General features: G+C 45.6%; 1 protein-coding gene across 1 annotated transcript in view; it reads left to right on the top strand.

Moving 5' to 3' along the window:
- LOC138569550 (kinesin-like protein KIF19) overlaps positions 1-23,270 on the top strand; it is a 3,041,213-nt gene that overhangs the window by 2,446,696 nt on the left and 571,247 nt on the right. The window contains exon 15 of the mRNA XM_069647615.1: positions 2,466-2,587. Coding sequence (XP_069503716.1) covers positions 2,466-2,587 — 122 coding nt within the window. The remainder of the gene's footprint in view (positions 1-2,465; positions 2,588-23,270) is intronic.

Genomic DNA, 23,270 nt, shown 5'->3' with positions numbered 1-23,270 from the left:
TTGTCCTCCTCAGGCGAGGGGCATAAGGCCTCCAAACCATGACAGCTTCCGGTCCCTCTGAAGGGCTCATTGTGTTGGTTGGTCTGTACCAGCAGAATCCATGGGTCTTCAACGGCCTTATCGGACTGCCTTTTGCAGGTCACCAAAGTCAAAGTCTGTGGAAATGGTTCACTTGCACTGTCCAGTTCATAATGAACAAGTATTACCTGATGCCAGTTGGGGAGATGGGTCTTCTAACCAAAGTCTGCTAGGAGGGAAAACAAAATAATAAACACTTAGGTTAGGGATGTGGGATAATATCATGGTGGGGGGTCCATATTTGACTTGTACAAGAAAAGCCCTCAACCCCACTCCTCTTTTTGTTGTTTTTCATGTCCCTCATCAATATGTTTTGTATTTGATTGACTCCGGTCTGCATTCTTCCACATGACTTATACAGAATTGACTGTTGAGGACATTGCACGACTGTGTCCAGTGATTTTGCTATAGAGCATAGGGTGCTGAGAGCCATTTCCTTGCCACAAGGTCTGCGTGATGGATGTTAATCCTAAACCAATAATTTAAGAGATATGCTTGTGAAATGAAATACTATCCATAGACATCTGAGCTCGCAAAGCCTCCTGCATTCATTGCTTGGTGAAATGTTTCCATTACAATATCGGGCACCTATCTCCCATAACTGCAGAGATGGTATACTTGTAAACTCAGTAAAAAAAAACAATATTAAGCGAGATTGGTATTGCCTGAATGGCATGAAGGAGCTTAGGCAAAACCACCATTTTGAAGATGGCTGTGTGTTGAGCCACTGATAGGGGTAAATAAATCCATTTATCAGCATGGGCTCAAATCGGTAAGCAATGGTGCATAATTCATACAGTTAATTTGGATTCCTAGCCAGACTGACCTCTTGATAGTTTACTGTTATAGTGCACCAACAAAAGCCCCTGACTATCAGGTATTTGCTTGTGCTAGCCTTCAAAAGAAAATAATGTACATGTATTCCAATTAATAGGAAGTCCTGCAGCATATTTGCAGAACATAGCAAGCTCTGTCCCTAGCCACCTCCAACTATTCATGGCCCCAGAAAAGCAATCTGACACAGTGGAGAAACAGACATCTATGGTAGACAGCCTATTGCCAAAATAACAGGAACCAAGAAATAGAACAACTCCATATTCATCTACCACTGCAGATTCCCATTTGCCAATATGTACCCTGCAGTAAGGATAATGGAAATGTCTGTTTGGGGATGCAGCTAATAACTACATGGTAGACTCACCCACTCAACCCCCTCAAAGGTCCTATATGCTAGCTTTGACCCTTGCAAACTTGTCATCAAGGATGAGCATGGTGGAGCAGTTGATCCGCACCTCAATGTCACGCATCCAAGGCATAGGGGTCTTGCATGCCTGCAATGATCATCATGGAGCATTACCTGCAATGATGAAATAAAGTATGTTGAGATTGAAGGTAGTGTACAGGACATCACAGTGGTATCTGTGTGCCAGAGAGAATCTACACAAGTGTATGGCAGTGAAGCAAGTAGTGGAGCAGATTAGCTAGGGACAGGGCGAGGGAGAGAGCTGCCAGATCAGGGATACATTCGCCGGCTGCCATGGAATGAGGAAGGTTATATGTGAAAATGTCCACAGGAAAATGTAGTCATGTAAAAATGTAGACAGCAAAAAGTTGTTTAAAAGTAGTAATACAATACAATCCAACGTGTGAAAATGTTGCCAGCAAATGATAGGGTGTAAAATACTCCCTTTTGTAAATCTCATCTGGAGCAATGTGTTCTTTTTTGCATTAACAATGCATTCTGTGCATTTCATTTAAAAATAATATAATGAAAATGTTTCCATTCTTTTTAAATAGTGTTTTGGGATCTCCCTCAGGGTGGGGTAGACATTTTTAGGTTTATGACTATGAAGTGATAGCCTTGCTAGTGAACCACTGTTTTAAGTTAGAAACATTGAGCCACATTAAAAGTTTGGCGGTGCTGTAAAAAAGTGGAGGACATTCTTTTACAGCCATTTTGTGGCTGTAGAATAATTACCTCTTTTACGCCAGTGCCGAACCCAGAATTCGGTGCTAAAGTGGACGATTCACCTCCAGGAAAATGCCAAAGTTAAATCCTCACTTTACCTTAAAAATTGGCATATTTACCACACGGAATAATAGCTCATGGTAAATCCACCAAAATTCCCACTCAAGTCCTATATAAAAATGGGGCCTAACACCACCGTCCCACCGCTCGTTTTCCTGTGGTAAGCCTACAGAGCAGAGTGGCAGCAATGGTGAACAAACGGCTTTAAGGGTGATGTACTGCTAAACTTGTAATGAGACCAATTATCATTTCTTCTAGCTAGATCTGAATGGTCAGAACCAGGTACATGGAGTGACTAAATATACGATGGAACTTTTTTAATGGAACATCCCCTAATCTTATTTCTCACTCTTTGTAGACCAGCAAGTCCCTGTTCCTCAGTCGTTACGGAAGCTTTATCAACTTTACTTTCGTGAGTTAGAGGAAGGAACTCTAAACCGACTTGTGCAGCTTCACTCTGTTATGGAAGAAAAGCTGAAGGTAAGTGAAAGGTACTTCATTTCAGTGCCTTAGCAACCCATTTCTTTCCAAAGTATAGAATTCCTTCTGGCCTCTCAGGTTGTTTTTCGAAATGTTTAAAATGCTGTGTTTACCCTTGCAAAGTAAATGTGCAGTTTGTAAAGTTGTCTGTGCTTTCTATGGGACTGCAAGGTATCTGAAAATGCATCCTTAAAAGACATAAATAATTTTTCTAGTGGATTGTGTCCTCTGTAAGGGAGGCATGGTATCACAAGTATGACACTGACACAAATGATACAATTTCTAAAACCTTTATTGAAGTTTCAATGGGGTTTGCGAAACTCCTACTTTGCCATATAGCTAAGATGGGACTTGTCTCGCCCATCAAATAATAAATAAACAGTTCTAGTCGGGCTCTGTCAAATCAAAATTGCCTATACTAACAAAACCTAATGCCTGCCCTATATCTTCTACAGAAAAGTGTAAAAAGGAGAATATGTATGCAAAGGAAAATCAGTGTGCAAATATACAGAATACATGTGGCTGAGTCAGCTCCCCTCCCCAGGTTAGACAGCACGTATTAAGGTGGTCCCTGTAGGCAAGATGACACACTCTCACTTAGGCTCTTAACACAAAGGCAGTTCAAGACGTGGATCGAGGGCCCGCCTTGCCTTCCACGTTAAAGTCACTTTTCAACTTCCAAAACACAGTTCATAAAACAGTTCACATTGGTCCTCCTCTGTCGGGCTCAGACCTCTTAAAGCAAAAGTATAATTCATCAAAACGTTCACGTCTGTCCACCTCAGTTAGGCTCAGACCTTTCAAAGCAGAAGTTCACATCAGTCTCCCTTGATCGGGCTCAGACCTTTCAAAGCAAAAGTTCACATCGGTCTCCCTCGATTGGGCTCAGACCTTTCACAATGAAACAAAACGCTTGCAGGGGTTCCCTTCCCCTAATTTATTACACCTTCAATGTCTCCCTCAGTCAGGCTCAGACCATTTCCTGATGTCGAAGACTTTCAAATATGCGTGGCTTATTTTTTACAGACCTCCGCATGACCACTTCGACCTTCCAGGTTTCAATTCACATTCCTATGCTATTTGCCCCAGTGCTTCCTGGTCTGGGTAGTTCACTGTATTTTGCACCAAAGTTCAACAATCACCTTTTCTCTTTCTGCTCGCCTCAGGGTCAATTTCAATCACCTTGCTTTTACAGTTCATTCACTTTATCGCTACAAACTTTTGACATTTCGAGTGGGCTACTTACTTTCGCCGGACCACTCCGTTACTCAGTATCGCTGACCTTCCTACTATCGTTACTTCAAAGTTAATTTTGCAGGTTTCCCTCTTCGCATCTCATCCACACACGTGCAGCCTTCAACTCTGCGATATATTGTTGCTACTTCAATCTTTCTTTAGCACACACCGGTCTCTCACGTCGCTTGCCAACTCAGCGGCTGTGTGTGTTTCTTTCTTGTCTTCCAGTTTGCGAGTCAAGGTCAGTACCACAGGCTTAGCCTCACCTCCCGAACTCAGTAGTTCACCCGGGAGGGTTGCTGGCGTCCTTGAAACACAATGCAGCCTTCTTGTTTGGGATTCGGCCTTCTCCACGTGTCTTTTGCAGCTTTTTGGATGCAATGACCCCCTGCAAAGAACTGTTGAGTTTCTCCACCTGTGGCTTTCGTCCCTCGGTTCAATGCTCTGCTACAGTAGGTTTGCCTTTGCCCTGGAAGTTATGCTCTTACTCGTGCTCCAATTTGCTTTGAGTGTGTCTCTATGTTCTGTCATTTATCCGTGTGAGGAGAGCTAATTGGTATCAGGCGTATGCACTTGGAGTCAAGTGCCTTACTTTGCCTGACCCAATTAGCGGGACATGTCCAAAGTGAGGTGTACAAATTAGCATTTTTATGCTCAGTCGCCCTCTTCCTTTTGCCCAGTGTTTGTGTGAACAAGGGGAGGGGGGGGGGGAGTTGGGACATCAGTGAATCCCATAATATTGGAGGGATTATTGGTACGGGAAAGGGAGGAATACTATGTCCTGCCTTTGGCTGCATTACCCTCACTCCCCAAAGACCCCTCACCTAGGTGATTCTCCCGCACTGGACCACCCCCAGGGTCTGGATCCAAAGGTGATGGCCATGCCCTGGCCACCTTAGAGAGAGAGATACCCGGGGACTAGAAGGTGAGACACCCTTTGGTTTCTCAAACCTCACACAGAATCCTCATCTTAGATGTATATTCTCCTACTTTGGAGCTCTCCGAAATATTTTTCGAAGCACTGGGCGTTGTACACGCCAGCGTCGATGGCCATTGAATCGTATCTCTATGACCAGGCGTGATGGTGATGCGAGTACAAATAGCACGCTCTGTGCCCCGTGACCCCAGTTCCTTTTTTCTACATGCCCAGCACACTACTCGGGTACTTTGCTTCAAAGATTCGCTGACATACTTATTTCTCTTTAAAATTCTTTGAATTTTTGGTAGACTTTGTCAAGATGACTACTCTGAAACCCCCCGGTTTAAAAAAAAATGCTGTGATTGCAGTGCAAAAAGGTCACTTTCCGACCCTTACTGAGTTTGCCTGTGGTGCCTTGGTACTGACCACATCATGACGGATTGTGGCTCGTGAGGTAATGATAAAAAATACCTTAAAGGAGAAAGCCTCCATATTGGCCCTACATCGATCATGATATGATGGTTTATTTATATAGCGCCTATACACAATGTGTTTCAAAGTGCTTCAGGACAAAGGGAGGGAATTAGGGTAAAATGCAAAACATTCTTACAGGCCGTAAACAAGAATGTAAAAAACGATCGTAGTGGGCCTAGTGACATTTCTGATAGTGCAACTGCTAAGACACAAATAGGAAGGTAATGGGATACAGCCCACCGTACTAAGCCTGATGACATTTCTGGTAGAGCCGGAGAATTAAAAAAAAAGGTGAGGGAGGGGGGGAGGAGAAGGGGGATAGGAACAAAACAAGCGACTATCGTACTAGGCCTGATGACATTCAGATAGTGCTGGAGGGGGGATAACAAGTAAGGAGCAGGGGAGGAGACGAAGAAAGTTACTATCATAATAGGTCCGGGACAAATCAGATAGAGTAAGTGCATAGGAAGATGTAAGAGGGGGCAAGGGGGTAGGGAAAGGAGAAGAGAACAGAGAATAAAACAGTGAAAAGAGCAGAGAAACAGGGGGGAGACCGAAAACAGTGGAAGAGGTCAGTGAAGCACGTAATGTTGCAAGGGAACCAAAAATGTAGGCAAGGATTCACAAAGAAAATGCGCACAGCATGATTCAGGGCCAACCTGAGTGGAAGATCCAGGGAAGGTCCAGCATGAGCGTTGAGGGGGTGAAGCTCCAATGTGTCTGAAAGTAAATCCAAGCGTTGGCAAAAGTCATTGAAGGTAAACCTATGTGAATCAAGACAACTCAGTAAAGAAAAAAAAGTGGGGGGACCAGAAGCTGGTGGATGGGGGGCATCACAAGCATCACGGGGGGTCCAGAGGGGGTGAGGGGGGATCACACGCATCATAGGCGGGTCAGAGGGGGGACATCACACGCATCAAGAGGGGACGAGAGGGGAGAGCGTCACGGTAGTACCGGAGGGGGGACATCATGGAGGGACCAGTGGGGGGGGGCATCACAACATCACAGGGGACCAGAGGATGGAGAAAGCTGCAAAGTACGACACCATCAAAGGATCAATCCGACGAAAAAAGAGCTCTCTGGTCAAAGAAATGCCAGTGAAGGAGAAAAAAAGGTCTAAAAAACTCTGTAAGAGATCCCAGTCGCAGAGCTACTCCCGTCATTTCTCTTCAACCTCGTCGAAGAAGAGAAGGAGAAGACATTCATCAACTGACTCATCCCCAGAAAGACAGGTTTGGTTCCCATCTAAATACACCTCGGCAGAGAAGTGGGAAGAGTTTTGCATCAAGATGATGCAGGTGTTCGAGAAAGTGGGTCCGCCTGTTTTCTCTTCTTCTAGGAAGAAGACGTCTGAGCCCACTGCACCAGACAAGGCCGGCAGGGACTCAACTCACCAACCATCTTGTGCGCCTAAGAGGCAGAGACCGGTAAAGTCCTCCTTTCGATTGCCAACGCCATTGACGGCTGATGTGTTTTTCGACAATCAATCGGCGCCATTGACGTCACAGCCCAAACTGTTGAAGACAGTCTAGGATCCCTAGGGGTATATTGATCCCAAAATCTACCAGGGAGTTTATGTCTTCTTTTCAGGACATCTTTGATGAGGATGATGACCCGATGCCTTTGGGTTTGAGCTGCTAGGGCCAGCAGTCCACAAGGATTTTTTCAAAAAGTACAAGCCAGCATCATCTAACCACGCATTCGGCACACGATAGTCTAGTAGTACAGGCTGCAACTGTGGGCAATAAGGCAAGCACCTACCCATCCTTGCCCTCTGACATGGATGACAAGCTTTATGACACTTTGGCTAAAAAGGTTCTTGCCTCTGGCAGTATGGCACTTAAGTCAGTTAATGTTTCATGGGCACTGTCAAAGTATACACACACCATTTGGTCTGTGATTGCGGAGGTAGTCGAACACATCCCATAAGGTAACACGAGGAATGGTTTCCTCAAAATAGTTGAGTAGGGCAAGGAAGCAAGGTGCCAATCCTGGCAGTCACGACTGGACAGGTGACCTGTGTCTGGAGGTCAATGGCAGCAAGTTCTGTCATGCGAAGATTCGCCTGACTGAAGAAATCAGGATTTACGCAGAACGTCAGGGTGTCCAAGCGTAGCTGCTTGACATGCCTTTTGACGGCTCACATTTTTTTGGCCAAAAGGCAGGTGGCAGCCAGGAAAAACAGCTAGCTTCCATGGCTGCAACAAAGTCCTTAGGTGAGGTGATTAGACAACCTGTTCAACTTTTCACTCACTAGAAGAGCGAACCTTTTTGTTTTTTCTATAGTTATGGACAGAAAGGCAAGCAGTCCGCTGCCCACCAAGCACAGGGCCAGAGACTTTTCTCTCGGTCTTCCAGAGGTGGAGGAGGTAGGACACAGACCACTTCTGCGTCTGTCCCCTCCAGTGCGGCCCCTGCCGCAAAAACTCTTTAGGGACTTCTGCCACACCTCGCTGGTAGGGGGCGTCTGTCACACCATTCGCAAGAACGGTGTGCCATTACTGCGGATGCACGGGCACTTCAGGGGTACTGCTTCCCATTTTTAAAGCTCCCACCGGATTGCCCCCCTCGGGCCAGACCACAGCTGTTCCAGACCCACTTTTCTTGCAAGATATTTCCTCTTCTCTGTAGAAGGGCACTATAGAGTTGGTGTGGTCCCTTTTCAGGAAAGGAGCAGGGGGTGGTACTCCCAATATTTTTTGGTCCCCAAAAAAGACAGAAGTCTGCACTTTGTCTTGGACATTACGCTTTTGAACAAGTTCCACAGGAAAGACAAATTCAAGATGGTACACTATCGCAGATCATTCAGGTCCTAGAAATTAAAGATTGATTAGTGCCACTCGATCTACAGGACGCTTACTTCCATGTGCCTATCCATCAAAAGCACAGGAAATACCTGTGGCTCGTCATAGACAACACTCGCATAACCATTTTCAAGTTCTGCTTTTCGGGTTTACCTCCGCCAGGGTCTTCACCAAGCTGTTCACAGTGGCAGAAGCCAGTTTCAGGAAAGGGGCAGATTACCTTTTTGCTCTCCATACAGGGGAAGACCGTCCTGATCATGACAGACAACATAGTGCCCATGCACTACATCAACAAAAGAGGGAGGTGTAGGCCATGCAGCTCTGGACCCGGGCATTACAGCACAAGATCTCCCTGCCAGCAATTCACCTCGCTGGGAAGGAGAAAACAATGGCGGACGCCCTGAGCAGAGAGGGGTCAGCCTCCCACAAGAGGGAGCTGTGCCAGGAAGTTCTTTTAGAGCACTTCACCCGCTGGGGACCCTGCAATTGGATTTGGTCAACTCCAGTCTGAACAGGAAGAGCAGACTCGTAAGGGTTGTACTTCTCGATCTCACTGGTTGTATAATTTTTAAAAGGCCTGTGTCCCTCCCACACCTTTCATGGTACCGGCATGGGATTTAAGCCTAGTGTTAACTTTTGCCATGGCTTCCCATTTTGAACCATTACATTTGTGTCCTCTGAGGATACGATCTTGGAAAACAGCCTTTTTGATTGCCATTTCCTCTGCCCAGAGAGTAAGAGAATTGCAGGCACTGTCTTCTAAGCCACCTTTTATGTTATTTTCAAGTGACAAGGTACGACGAGTGTGCCCTTCGATCCTGATGAAAGCTGTGTCAGAGTTTCACCTGTCAGAGACAATCTTTCCGCCATCCTTCTATCCACCTCCTCATCCATCCAAAGAGAAAGAAAGGCTGCAAAGGCACGACCCCCAGGGTGCTCTGAGTTTCTACATCACCAGGAGACGACAATTCAGGCTGGAAGGCTAGCTATTCATTCGATACACAGGCCCACAGATGGGCAAGTGAGTAACAAAGCAAACCATCTCTAGATGAATATTGTTTTGTATGTCTGAATGCTACACAAGAGTGGGTAAGGAAATCCCTGATGGCTTCAGGGCACATTCCAATAGAGGTGTGGCAGCTACCTCTGCTTTCCAAAGAGGGGTATCTGTAAAGGATTTCTGTCAGGCTGCAACGTGGTCCTCCATACACACGTTTGCAAAACACTGCTGCCTGGAACGGTATCCGAAAGATTCTGATTTCAGCAGGGCTGTCCTAAAACAAGTGGTGGCATAACACCCATGTAGATCGCTCCTCCCCTCCTCCATAATGGTATTACTGCTATGGGAGTCTATCTAAGATGAGGAATATGTGGGAGGACACAATCCATTAGAAGAACAAATTACTTACCCTGGGTAATATTGTTTCTACTGGATGTTCCTCCCACAGATTCCTCATTACCCTCCTAGCCTACCCCGCGATTACAGGGCTCTCTAATATAAATGATATGGTGACCTTTATTGCTAACAAACATTTTTGTCTCAAATTCCTAATGCAACTGTGCATTGGGGAAAGAACTAAAACTAAGGTAACGGAGCGCCGAGCACGCTATTTGTACCTGCATCAATGTCACATCCTGTCATGGAGAGGACAACTCGATCGCCATCAATGCTGTGGGGTGCAGGGGGGCGCACAACGCTCCCCCAAACCCCAGATGGGAAAAATATTTCAGGGAGCTGCAAAGAAGGAGAATATATATATCTAGGATGAGGCGTCCGTGGGATGAACATCCATTAGAAAGAACATTACCAATACTAAGTCATTTGTTCATCTTGTCAATTTCTCACATGTTGAGTTAAGTTTAAATATCCTGTTAAATATACATATGGGGCAGATTCTCATAAAAGACTGCAAATGAACGAAATACAGAGGATGTGCGTTTATCATTTGTGTTCCATTTATAAAGGTGCAGGTCACCTTATTCTCAAAGCTGAGCTGTGCATTTATTTCGGGCTATGTGGTAGTACAAACATTGTGCTAGCCAGCCCCCTTTTATACATTTAACAATTACGCATGAGAGGTGTGCTGGGAGCACATTTCATAAAGTTGCCTGAGACTTGATCAAAAAGTAGCTGGAACCACAATTGTTTGCTGCCACTTCCTAAATGTGTGATTTTGCTTGAGGGTCAACCGTAAAGCAATTCTTTAGGACTATTTGAAAAACTATCAGTGTCATAAGGGTCCTCCTTCAAACAAAAATGTGCTGAATTCTTGGCAATCAGATGCTATTCTTATAAATAGTGATTTCTCCTCCATGAAGTTGTGGGTTGTTGTTTTTGGAGTGTGTACTAGGAAAGAGAGCCTTGTACATGTTCGTAACTTAGAGAGGCTTACTGGAGGTTAAATAACCAGGTTTTAGACTTGCTACTGATTTACTCATCTACTTTTGGGTTATAAGCAGCTTCGGAGTGCTAACAGGGAAATGTGGAGGAGTGCACATCATGCTAAATTGGTAGTGGACAACTCATTCACAGTAGGCCATGCCACATTCATGGGGGACTGAAGTGTGAACAAGTAGATGAATGTGGCATTTAGGTGAAGTGAAGGCATCATGGTGGGCACAGGGTCATGGCTCTGAGGGACTAGTGCATAAAGGTGTAAGTATGGCAAAAGGAGCCAATGGATTGGGACTGCTCTAGTCATGAATGTGGGCGAGCACCGTCCTGTGCTGAGTAGTTTCAAGTCTGCTTCAACAGAGTTAGTGGAACACTAACACTCCAAAATTTAGTTAGGGGGAAGCATTGAGAAACAGGTAGGTTTTTAGGGCCTTACTGAAGTGCAAATGGTTCTTCGTGATTCAGAGACTTTTCAGGAAGCTCCATTGATGCTGAATACAACCGCTTTGCATACTTACACACAACTCAGTTACTTTCTTAATGTATAACTTGTACTTCTCTTTGCTCTAAACTTCCAAATTAAATGTTTAAAAGTGTTACAATTTGACCTTTACCTTGTGCATGAACTGAACTAAATGTTGCATGTTTATTGTGAGGATTTTCTTTTCTAAACTTTAGCCTTCCAATTAAATTCAGAAAATCAAATATTCTACACCACACATAAGTTATAATTGCAGGATATTTTGAATTGTGAACACGCATACACACACTCACACACAAACACCCACTCACCTACACACACCCACACAAGGGAAAATGTAAGCGCACTGGAAGGGCATAATATAACTTCTATGCGCCTGGGCATCTGCACTGGAAAGTGTTCTCAAAGTCACTCACAGTCAGATTTTTAATTTTCCCAGCAACTTCTGTATCTGTGTCTTCGCCTTTATCTTTGCATTTGCCTGTGCCCTAATCTTGGTCTTTACACTCTGGATGTGACAACACCCTTGTGATTGCTTCCTGTGTTGTACAACTCTTTACCTCGGGGTTTCCTTTTGCTGCTGTTGCAGATAGGAATTCTCTGCCCACCCTGAGTACGTCAAGTAGGATCCCCAATGCCCCCAACCTGGGTTCTCATGGGTTTGTAAAATGTCTTTTTTTGTGGCTGATGACCATACAACTGCCACCAGAGTCTGAGCTTGATCTCCCAGTTGACTTCTCTTTGGACACTTCTTAAGGTCTGGTCCCTGTGCAGAATCACAGCTGGTCTCCTCATCTACCATTCCCCTTCAGCCTGGCCTATCAACCCCCCTCATTTTCTTCATGTTACTAATTGTCAGTCTTGGCTTGGCTAACACATGTTCTGATGCTCTGCTTCTCATTCACCATTCACTATAACAACACTCTGTGTGGAATACTGACCGAACACTCTCCGATTCAGGAAGCTTGTGTTTCTATTATACATTGTCTCACTGAGCGGTCTGATTTATGCATCCATCTTTGCATTAAGGGTTTGCTTTGTGATAGGTCTTTCGTTAATCTACTGCCCATGTATGGGCCATTGACTCACATGTGTTTGCAGGTGTTATGCATGTTTCAATAAGAGGTATGCATGTGGTATGCCTTTGATCCTAGCAGTCAGAGGTTACAATAACCTTGTCTACCATGTTGGGGGTCAGATAGAGCTTTCATGGCAGACTGCTGATCTCGCTCTCTGATTCATATCTCTGTGTGGTTGACTTAGGAACTCCATGTTGTGCCCTATTTTCCCTCTTCCATAAGAAACATGTCCACCTGAATGCTGTAGGATCTCTTTGCTGAGCATGACAGTGGTTACATTCTCAGATTGGCCAGTGCGGGACTGAGGGAGCTCTTGGATATTGCCTATATGCAACCTGCTGTTGTGCAAGGGAGCAGGTGGCTACCCCTCACCACTGAGTGCCCCAGTCTCTCTGTTTAGATGACAAACAGGTGACATTTTCAGACATGGCACATCAGTATTCCAGAGCACATCAAAGTCCACAACCTAATCTCCAAGCACAAATTAGTAGTTATCCAAGGTAGATTGCAGAATGTATCCAATGTTCATTATTCAAGGACCAAGCTTTGGGATGCAGCAGAGCACCTTACAAGTCGTAGGGAGAAGGACACAGTGAGGGAAACAGAGACACAAGGGATCAGGGAGTTAACAACCGGGGATGGGAGGGCAGCCATTTGGTAGCATGGCAGCTACAAGCAACCAGGGGAAGAAACAGGGGGGAGATCACCCAGTCTCAGGTTACAATAGAAGAGGAGGTTGTGTGGACCAAGGTGTAAGTGAGGAGCATTCCTTGAAGAGGAGTGTCTTGTGCTCTTTCCTGAAGTGAGGGGGCTTATCTGGTCTTGACAGTGTTATCTCACAGCAACCTCATCAGGGAGGAGAAAAGGGATTTTGAAGAACAATTCTTGCAGCTTCAATGTTATGATTAAAAAAATATACAGATATTTTGGTAGGGTTATAACTTTTATTAGTGAGACTTTGCCCATAAGTGAAATAACCAATGTAATCCACCTCTCCACCTTACATGGTGTGGTGAGTAGTAAGGGACCATATTTGACCTGATAAAGAGCAGTACTATCTTTAGATACTGCGACAAAGTGCCCTGTCCTACTGAGTTGGTGAACGGTTGGGTCACCAAGGGGGCCAAAGTCGTCATGGACAGACTCCCTAGGCTGACCCCAACTATGCCATGTGCAGAAGGCAGGGTCACGTCACACAGTAACTGTAACTACTCCATCCCCTTTAAGAAAATTAAGCAGCAGTGCTCCTGCAAAGTCAGCAGCACCAGTCCAGTGACTGCCCTTGTGCGGGTATTGAGGCGGCTCTTGAACCCATCTATAAAAAGAGGCGTACTGTGGAGAATCCGACAGGATTCCTCCCCAGGAACATAGTCTGGTGCCCTTCTCATGTGGCCAGGGGAAGGCAGGCGCTCTCTGATGCCGACCCTGGGGGTGGTGTACTGCGGGAGGATCAGGAAGACTGGTAGTAACCCCTTTTTACCTTTCCCCATAACCCTGCCCTTATGATGGCCTTTTGCCATTTTAAAGAAGTAAGAAAACCGAATTTCTCTAAAATGGACTACATGTCCCAGAGTCCCGCAGGGACTGTGATGAAGAAGGGGGCTGGAGAGGCCTGTAGGAGTCAAGGATAGACAAACAGGCCTAAGAGCCTTTGGCTGAGACTGTTAAAGCTAAGAGAGAGAAGCAGTCTGGAAACTAAGATATATTTTGTGGCAGCTGCAAGACAGAAAGGAAAGGCAAATAGGCTGCCCTTTCTTACCATAAAAGAAAGAAGAATGCCTTTCCAACCTGTAGAGGTCGAAGAGTCTTGTTGAAGTTGCCCAAAATTTTTATAAGTATTAAGTTGCAGTAGAAGCAGTAGAACTGTGGTTGGCTATAATGTTGTCAGAATATTATGATTTGAATGTAGTAGACACACTAGTAGACTGCAGGGCAAAGGAGTCTGCTCTCACAATATCATTGTCAGAAGGGAATTTCTAAGGAGAGAGCAACCCCCAACAAGAAGCATCATAAGCTTTAGCCATTCTTTCTTGGAAGGAGGTTATCCAGGAATACCATTGGTGCTGTTGTTTTCTTTGTGGAACTTGGAAAGGGAATCTTTTGATCAAACGAAGAAGGAACTGTTTGTTACCAGTGGATTTTTGTTTGAGTGAACTTTTTTTTCTTTGAAACTTTTCAAGAACTGATGTAAGACTTTCTTTTCCTTGGAGAATATTGACTTTGGGATATTCCTAGGGGAGTAAGATACACCTAGGACAACTAGAAGTCACCCAAGACACTGGCTATTTGGTAATCTTGTATTTATGTTGTTTATTTTTCACTTTGAAAGATTTGTTCTTTAGTGAGAGGGTTAGGTTTGTGTATGCTAGGAGGTTTTCCCGTAGATCCTAAACTAGGTAGGGAATCCCCTGATAGAGTAAGTTTAGTAAGGGTTTATTTACTGTTTTTGTTTAAAATAAAATGTCAAACCTTGAGAAACTAAAACACAGTTGTGAGCCTCACATTACCGACCCCTTGCTGTACATGAGCTAGACTAAGGGATCCCAGAGGCAATCAGCCAGTTACTTTGTCAAAGACATAAAGGGACAAAGGGAGTTGGGAACTCCAATTGCATAACAGGAAAGAGAGAGCTGGGTACTCCAAAATTGCAGACATGATTCTCGAGACCCACCCAGGCCCAGAGACCTAAGATTCCCAAGTTCCCTATACAAAACCAGCACACCTGTATTGCCTTTACCAAGAGAAAGGTGGGAAGACAGGGTCAGGGTTTGGCAGGTAGAAGGTGGACGACAAAGGGGGAAGGACGAGCTTCCCCAAATCCTACACCAGGGCTATAAGCCATTCCCAGAGGCGGAGCCAGGCAGCCAACCCCCAACACATCGACCACACCTGAATCTTGTTCCACCCGAGAGAAGCTCCAAGGAGGGACCAAAGCCTAATAAAATCTCAAGTGCTAAGTCAGTAGCTGGTAGAGCCGGGAGGGGAACTCATTTGATGGTGGCTGGAGGGGGAAAGAGAAGGAGCTGATGACACAAGACTGGAGCAGAGTCTTTGCAACCTAGAGCAGAGTCTTTCGAACCTTGGGAGAGCAGGAGACAGGAGGCTGGGAGGAAAGACCAAGAAGGCTTGGGTAAGAAGGAGACTGCAGGGAAGGCCCAGGAAGCTGGGTAAAGACAGACCCTAAAGGTTGAGGATCAAGAGACTTCTAAAAGTGATGTTCTGTTCTTCCCTGCTTCAACTATTCCTCCTACTCTTTCTCCTCCGCCTCTGTTGCTCCGTCTTCTCTAGATTTTTCTTCATCTGCACGCAACTTGAGCGTCATTATTGATCCTTCTTTTTCCTTTTCACTTCACATCTCCTCCATTGCTCATTCTTGCCGCTGTGCACTCTTCAATATACGCCATGCTCGCCCCTATATTCCACGCTAGGAAACATCTTTTCTTTTCTTCTGTCTTTTTCCACATTGACTACTGTTCATCTTTTCTGCTTGGTCTTCGTGCCTCCCATCTTCTCCCTCTTTGTTCTATCTATAACTCCTCCATTTGTCTTTTTTCTTTATCTTCTCGTTCTTCTATTACATTGTCTATACTCTCCATTTTGCTGCTTCCTTGGAATCACATCTTCTTTATCATTGTATTTCAATAGTATTTAAATGTACTGAGCTTAGGGCCCTTTGGGTAACGTGCATGCAATGGATGGGATGCAGATGCAGAATAACTCTGACACCAAATAATTAAACCAACTCAGGAAGTTGGCAAAGTTGGCTGTTTTATTATCAATTGTCTAAAACAGGGAGTTACAACGGACATCAACAGATGTTCACTCGAGCTCTCGGTTCATTTCACATAAAACACATTTATTTACTTAAACTGTGTCCTAAGTGACATCATACTATGTGGCAAATGAGAAAAACCTACAAAGGGTTGTGATAGGCTCAAGGGGAACATCCAATTATACTTTCTATAAGGAGTGGGATTGTGATTGGATATCTACTATCAGGTGGACAATGTATGCCCACCTCTTAAACTTGGCATCTTCAACATTATTAAGTAAACGGTATATCATTTGCTCTCAAACTATAAGGCCCTTTGTTGTATGGCCCTCTACAATTGGTTGGCACGCTTGTGACATGTTTGGAACATTTGGTTCACTTAGCAGCACATAAGCTCAGACACAGGTACCAGGAGGTGGACTTGACCTTACCTCCCCACCCAATTGGCCCAACGTCTCTCATCAAGCAAGCCATCTGCCATGAAGATTGTCTTTGAACTTGGCCTTGCAAAGTATTCTTGTCTGTGAGAATATAAGGGAGTGCGAGCACGCACTATCGCTGTTCTAGAACTCCAAGTTCAACTCTACTTCCATTCTTGGCTCACGTGACAGGAGAGCATTTAAATGTCTTAAATGAATAAAACTTGGCATGCATGGTGTTCTTTCTTTGCACCTTAACAAGGGATGATTCAGCTTCTCATGTTCACTGCCTTTGAGAATAGATAACCGGCCTTAGCTGCTTTCACTTTGACACCAGGCCAAACAGCCTCGCCATTCGTATCCACGACCTCAGCTAATTCTTGCTGAAAGACAGTTCTCAGCCTTTTCTCTCCATGGGTCCGGGCTTACTAAATTCATGATACTGATGTCCAGCTTCTATACAATGACAGATCCGCCTGCAGTAGATTCACTGCATATAGCCAGCTTCTAAGATTACTTAGTGTACTTGCGTTGCTGCTAGGGGTGTAACGGTACACCAGTATACCAGTATAAATATGCAGATGACACTCAGATCCTCATTCCCCTTTCGGGCAATTTTGACTCTGATACGGCCTTGGTATACAAAATATATCTCATCATTCAGGCATGGATGGCCACCATGGCCTCTGCCTGAATGATGATAAAACTGAAATCCTGCTCCTCGGATCCGCGACCAATCTAAAAAAAAGTACCCCCAACTACTGTTCATTCAACATTGATGGCAATATAATTACAGTTGCCAAGGTAGTGAACACACTAGGCTTTCACCTTGACACTGAAGAAACAAGTGAACTCCATAGCATTCTCCACTGCCTACACTTTTAAGCTTATTAGGGCATGCAGAGCCTTCCTCACCCAAGCTAGCTGCATCATCCTTGCCAACTTTACAAACTCGACTATTGCAATGCCTTGTACTTGGGAGCCAACAAATACAACATTGACAAAATTCAAACATTGCAGTATAACGCCCTTAGAACTGCCCTTAAACTACCCACCAGAGAACACATCTCTAACATAAAAAGAGAACATAAGTGGCTAAAAATCAGCGACATCATTTCACTTAAAATAGCATCACCTTTAAATGTCTTAACAACGCAGCCCCCCCTTACCTGGCAGCAAGAATAGTGAGAAGAACATTGACCCGCCCTACCAGAACTGCCAACTCCTACTGCCTACAGATACCCAAATTCAGTCTGAAGAAAACAGGCGGCAGCAGTTTCCCGGTTAAGGCAGCCCAGTACTGGAATGCTCTCCCACTTGACATTAGAACTGACCAATCCTACTATAGCTTCAGATGAAATATACTCACATGGTTACCTTCCAATGACTCCAAAGATTAACCTCGCTACAACCAACACCTATAGACCTTACCCATATGACTGTATATATGTCTATTCCTCAACAGATTTGCCGAGACAACTACCTGTAATATTTCATATGTATCTTGTACCTCACTTTGTAACCAAGCTTTTAAGTATCCATGTTTTTCTGCTCTCTGTTGCGCCCAATTACCCTCGGGTTTGGCACCATACAAATCAATAAACAAACAAACAAACAAACAAATAAATACCATGAATCATGTCATTTACAAATAATAACCGTTATCTGATCTACAACGGTTTACCGGGGCTGCTGTGAAGCCTACCCCTGATTTTGCAGTTGAATGCACAATTGACTGCGCACAGAGTAAAGCCTGCAAGAGGTGCAGTGGGATTTCTGGCAGCCAAGCTGGGAGGCTGTGTGCCTGGGCTCCTTCAGTAGTGTGACTTGTGCTGAAGACAGTTGTGTTGGAAAGCAGTGGCTCCGCATTGGGATTCACACAAAAAACAACCAACTTTGCTGCTGTTTAACCCAACCCAAACTGTCTGAGATAACAGCTACAGGTCCAGACCACCAGACAGCACGAGAGGCTCACTGAGCAGAGCATGCATGCAAAGCTGGTGACTGGGTAGGTGTTGTGCCTCTGAGCTTCTACTTCAGTTTCAGAGCTGTGTGCTACGCCTGCATTTCCTGGTGCCCTGAGTGCAAATAAGTTATATTGTTTTACTAAAGTCTTTGAGGCTTAACAAACCATAGTGACATACAGCACTCAACTTCAAATGAGCAGTTTCCAAAGTGCTGAGGCTGCCTCCTAACAACGTGCTGCGTGTAGAATACTGAAGGAAAACATGCTCACTTGGAAAACAAGCCGGGGAGTACTCTTATCTACTACAGATAACATCAACACCAAGCTTGTTTTACAGTTTGCACTTGCCTGCGAGGGCTCTGGCCCTCAGAGGGAGGGATAACAGGAACTGCAGTGAACTGCTGCAATGCAAGTCATACGTTTTATTTTATAGACAGTGTGATGGTGTGGGGCGATGGCAGGCCCCACATGTAGGCGCACACACACACACACGCGGCACGCGCTAAGAGACAAGCCGGAGACGTGTTACTGCTCTGGTCTCCGGCGCGAACTGCCGGCCGGGACCGTCTTTATTTAAAACGTGCATGCGCGAGCCTCGTTATGGGCCGCGCATGCGTAGAACCGCGTATTACTACGCAACATCCCTCCTTTTTCCCCAAACAACGAACAGTGATCAACAGTATAACTTAACAACATATTCTTCAACCATAAATGTTCCAACACGACCTAGATGCCTAGGCAGGGTCCATGATAAAGTCTTGGAACCTCTGCGGCGGCTTGCGCCCCGCCCGGCTCGGGTACCTGCGCAGGGCTGGACTGGCCGTATCGGTCCATCGGCCACTGGCCGATGACCTTTGGGAACTGGGGGCCAGTTTTTTCCCGAGGGGCCGTTTTGTTTTTAATTATGGGCTGTTTTAAATAAAAAAAAATGATCATTATAATCATTTGGCATGACAGGGTTGGATAGGCCCATCAGCCCGTGGCTGGGTTGAAATTATTTGGAGGCGGGCGTCGGGTGAGGGGCCAGTTTCCAGCCTACGCCTGGGCCAGTCACTCGCCGGCTCAGGGCTGCCTGCAGGCCCTGCCTACTCTGATCTGCTCTGCATGAGCAGGGCCTGCAGGCAGTGAGTCGGCACGAGAGACACCATGGCGCCAGTCGCCACTTTGCAAGTGAAGGAAGTGTTACTTTTTTTACAAAACACTGGGAGCGGGCCGGGCCGAGGTCAGCCCGCCCGCTCCCAGTTTTTGGCAAAAAAGTAACACATCCTGGAACTGCTCGCAACTACCAAGTCCCTCAGTGTAAACCCCCCTCCCTTTCCCTGTGCTCCACAGCATGAATCCCCTCACACTTCTCTCCCCTAGAGAACGTACTAGATGAGGGTCTCTGCTTCTGAGAAGACCTCCGACGTGGACCATGGGGGTATGTGAGTGCAGGAGGTCTGAGGGTCTTATCCCCATTACAGCCCTCCTCCGTGACAGCCAGGTAAGGAGCAGCGCAGTGTGGGAGGTAGCGGCCTAAGCGCGTGTGTATGCGTGTGTTGTTGTGGGAGGGGCGAGACCATGGAGCCGTACATTGGAGAGGGACTGTTGCTAACATACATTCAAACAAAAAAATCTAACAGCAGGGAACACGAGGAAAAAGCATATTTTCGAGTCCTGTTTGTTTCTGCTGCTTTCACATCCAATTCCTGTTACCTTCTCATTCAATTGGAGGTTGTTTTCCTAATTGGAATTGCAAGGCCTGTTGCAGGTTTGGATTGAGGGGCACTGGCAGTGCTGTGTGTAGTCTTTGTCCTAGAATAGATGTATACAAGCATACATGACAATATGTCCCATTCCATGCAGAAGTTGTAATTCTATTGCAAGTGTTTCCATATGTGCAAACATTATCTATTCCATTCAGGAGATGCTAGTCCGCTCGGTTTTAACTTTGCATTCGTGGACTTGTAGTCAGGGCGGCGGGCCCCCCCCCCTTACAAATCCCAGAATCAAGGTTAAAACAAGACCAGGCTATGAATGACCACATGTAATGGATAATGTTGGCATGCATGTTTTTACTTTGCAATTTGGAACTTGTAGTCGCCCTAAAATCAACGACTGCAAATAACAGAATGCAAAGTAAAGACAATAGTGGAGTGGACTGGTGTATTATACATCGTGAGTGGAATAGAGCCTGATGACACATGTGCTAAAGGTCGGGATGGAGGTGCACTGACAGATGTTTGTGTTATCTGGGTCCCAGTACTGGATTAGTGGGAGTGCTGTAGCCTGTAGATCATGGCTGAGGTGTATTCACAGAGCTCTGTGCAGGTCCTAGTATTGGAATAGCATGATGTAATGCCAGCAGTATTGGGATGCATTTGCAGCGTTTTGTATTGCGCTTATTCACATACATATTTGATGTGTCATTGTTCTGAGAATTGTGTGTAATTTTTAGTGCTGAAATAGCATAGGTTCAGTTCAGGAGTGCAGTGAATTTCAGAAGCTGTACGTGGGCCCTCCTGATAGTGCTCTAAGTCAGAATGTAGGGCATTGGCAGAAATGTGTGTTGGTACCAGTACTTATGCTATGCCCACATATTCTGATTTACACTGATTTTATGAGCATTCACATTCACACCACAAAAATATATGCAATGCGCCAGGCCTACCTTCACTGCAGTGCTTTCTGTTGGATATTGTTGAAAATGATTGCATTTAATAACTGTTCTTAAGCGATAGTTGGCATCACAAATAATGTGTGCTTATTTGCTTAATGCTGTTGTCAGAAGGGCAGCTCATATATAGGCTTACAGCCGCTTATTTTGATCCAGGCGGAGGGGTACTTTATGAATCGGGGGACTTTCGTGCCTTTTCAGCATGGAGCTGGGTGCAGTGGTAAAGTATGCATCTGTCTCCAAATCCTCTGTGCAGCAAATTCACATGCATTTCAGCCTTCATGGATTTTATTGCTGGTGGTGATGCTCGAGTCACAACTGAATACCCACTTGTTTGTTTTTTGTACATGAAAAAAGAGGCATATTCCATAAGTACGTTTATCAATGCCACCTGCTATTCACATTTCTTGCAAGCACATTTACCGTTTGTTTTGTTATTGGATGCAGATACGATATGGAAACCGGGGCCATTTCCGTGTGTATAGTTACACCTGTTGTGTGCTGTATCTGTGGTGACACAGGCTTGCAATTGGGGGTTGGGTTGCCCTTTCTACAGGACATTGGTCAGATCCATTGTTAAGCAGGACAATGACATTGCTCCTGAAGTCTCAATCCACCACTCCATTTCTCTTATCAATGGAACGAATTGTGTATAGATTAGTCTTGGGCTAATTCTGCCTGTTGGTGCCTCAGAATATCAAGACCTTTGCTCATTTTACTATATCCGTTATGATAGCTCATTGGGTTGAGCACTCGCTGCTGTGACGAGTGTGAGATCTGCAGGTTGCAGGTTCGAACCATCTTAGCCTTCCATCCTTCTGAGGTCGATAAATGAGTACCAACACAGGTTGGGTGATATTGCATGTATATTTGTTCTATAAAAAAAAGAGTTAAGCGTAAGTGCTATACAATAACATATTATCATTTGGCCTTGGACATCTGCTTGCATTCACAGTAATTTGACAATATGGATCTATACACACAGATATTAATGCTACATATGGTGATCCATTCTTGTATAAAATGTATATCACATTAGTGAAATCATAACTTATTTTTCGTAGTGTACTTAGGACAATGCTATTTGATGCCACTTCCTGTTTTATCAAGGGGTGAAGGGTCGTGTTCATGCCACTCCTGCGTCTCGGAGCTGTGTACCCTGTCACAGAACTGTATGCAGCGTTATGTTATTTTATGAGTTGTGTTGTAATGTAACAGACACACAAACCCTCCATAAGTAGGATTTTCTGTAAAGTCATGAATTGACACAATTCACGGTCAAATGATGGTTTGAGGGCCACTTTTTTTAAGGCATGGGGTGGGCTACTTTTTTGAAGCGAGGGGTGGGCCACTTTTTTGAGGTGAGGGATGGGCCACTTTTTTTTGGGTGTCCGGGCCTATTTGTTGTCCCAGTCCGACCCTGTACCTGCGTGCCTCGGCCGGAGGCATCTCTTGTGTCCCTTGAGTCTCGGCCAGTCCATCCGGTCTCAGGGGTGGTTCATCGCTCGGCTCAGGTGCTGGAGGGTCGACTTCAGCAGACCCCACTCGCTTGAAAAACGAGACATTCCGGTTGACAGTTCCACGTGCGTTGGCCGCTGTGACCATCGAGCCCTTCACATGTGTCACCCCCAAGGGCTCGGTTTCGTAGGTTAACGATAACTTTCCTTCTGCTCTTCTGTTTCGCACCAATACGGTATCCCCCACCGCAATCGGCCTCTCCGAGAGTTTCCTCCAGATCGTTCCTTTTCATTCCTCACTGCCCTCTCCGTTCGCACTTGATCCTTTTCAATCTCCCGCGGCTGGCGGCCTTCCATTTCGGGCAGGAGCCCTCTCGGTACATGCTTGAAGAGCGCTTCGGCAGGGGTGACCCCGGTTGACTGATAGGGGGTCGAGCGGTACTCACGAAGGAAGTCCACTAAGTTGCATCGGAGGTCTGCGCCTCCATCTGCTAATATGCGGAACACTTTGTTTAGCGTTCGCATGAAGCGCTCAACCTCCCCATTTGCCCTCGGCCAGAGCGTTGTGACTTTCCTATGGCGTATTCCCCTCTCCTCACAGTACTGAGCAAAACGTTGCCCCTGAAATGGCGCCCCATTGTCTGAGCAGAGCTCCACCGGAAAACCATGCGTGGCGAACATTTTCTCCAGCGCCATGATGGTGTGGTCACTCGCCGTCAATTCCACCAGTTCAACCTCCGGATAGCGGGACCATTGGTCTGTCACCACTAGAAAGTAGAGCCCTCGGCCGGTGGATCCAAAGTCGGCATGGGCCGTCCCCCATGGCTGGTTACTTCTCTCCATGGTTTGGATCGGCGGGGCCCTCTCCACCGGGTGGGCTGCTTGGCAGGGGATGCACCTTCTCACGAACTCCTCCACTCTGCTTTCCAGGTCGGGGAACCAGACCTTGAGTCTCAGTCTTGCTTTCATCTTGGCCATCCCTTGGTGCCCATTGTGAGCGAGCTGCAGAACCTTGTCAACCAGTG

This window comes from Ambystoma mexicanum, chromosome 2q (genome assembly GCF_040938575.1).
Source record: "Ambystoma mexicanum isolate Mex_15411 chromosome 2q, UKY_AmexF1_1, whole genome shotgun sequence".
NCBI lineage: Eukaryota > Metazoa > Chordata > Amphibia > Caudata > Ambystomatidae > Ambystoma > Ambystoma mexicanum.
The sequence above is the reverse complement of the archived record's forward strand: the minus strand, read 5'-3'. Positions and strand labels throughout refer to the sequence as shown.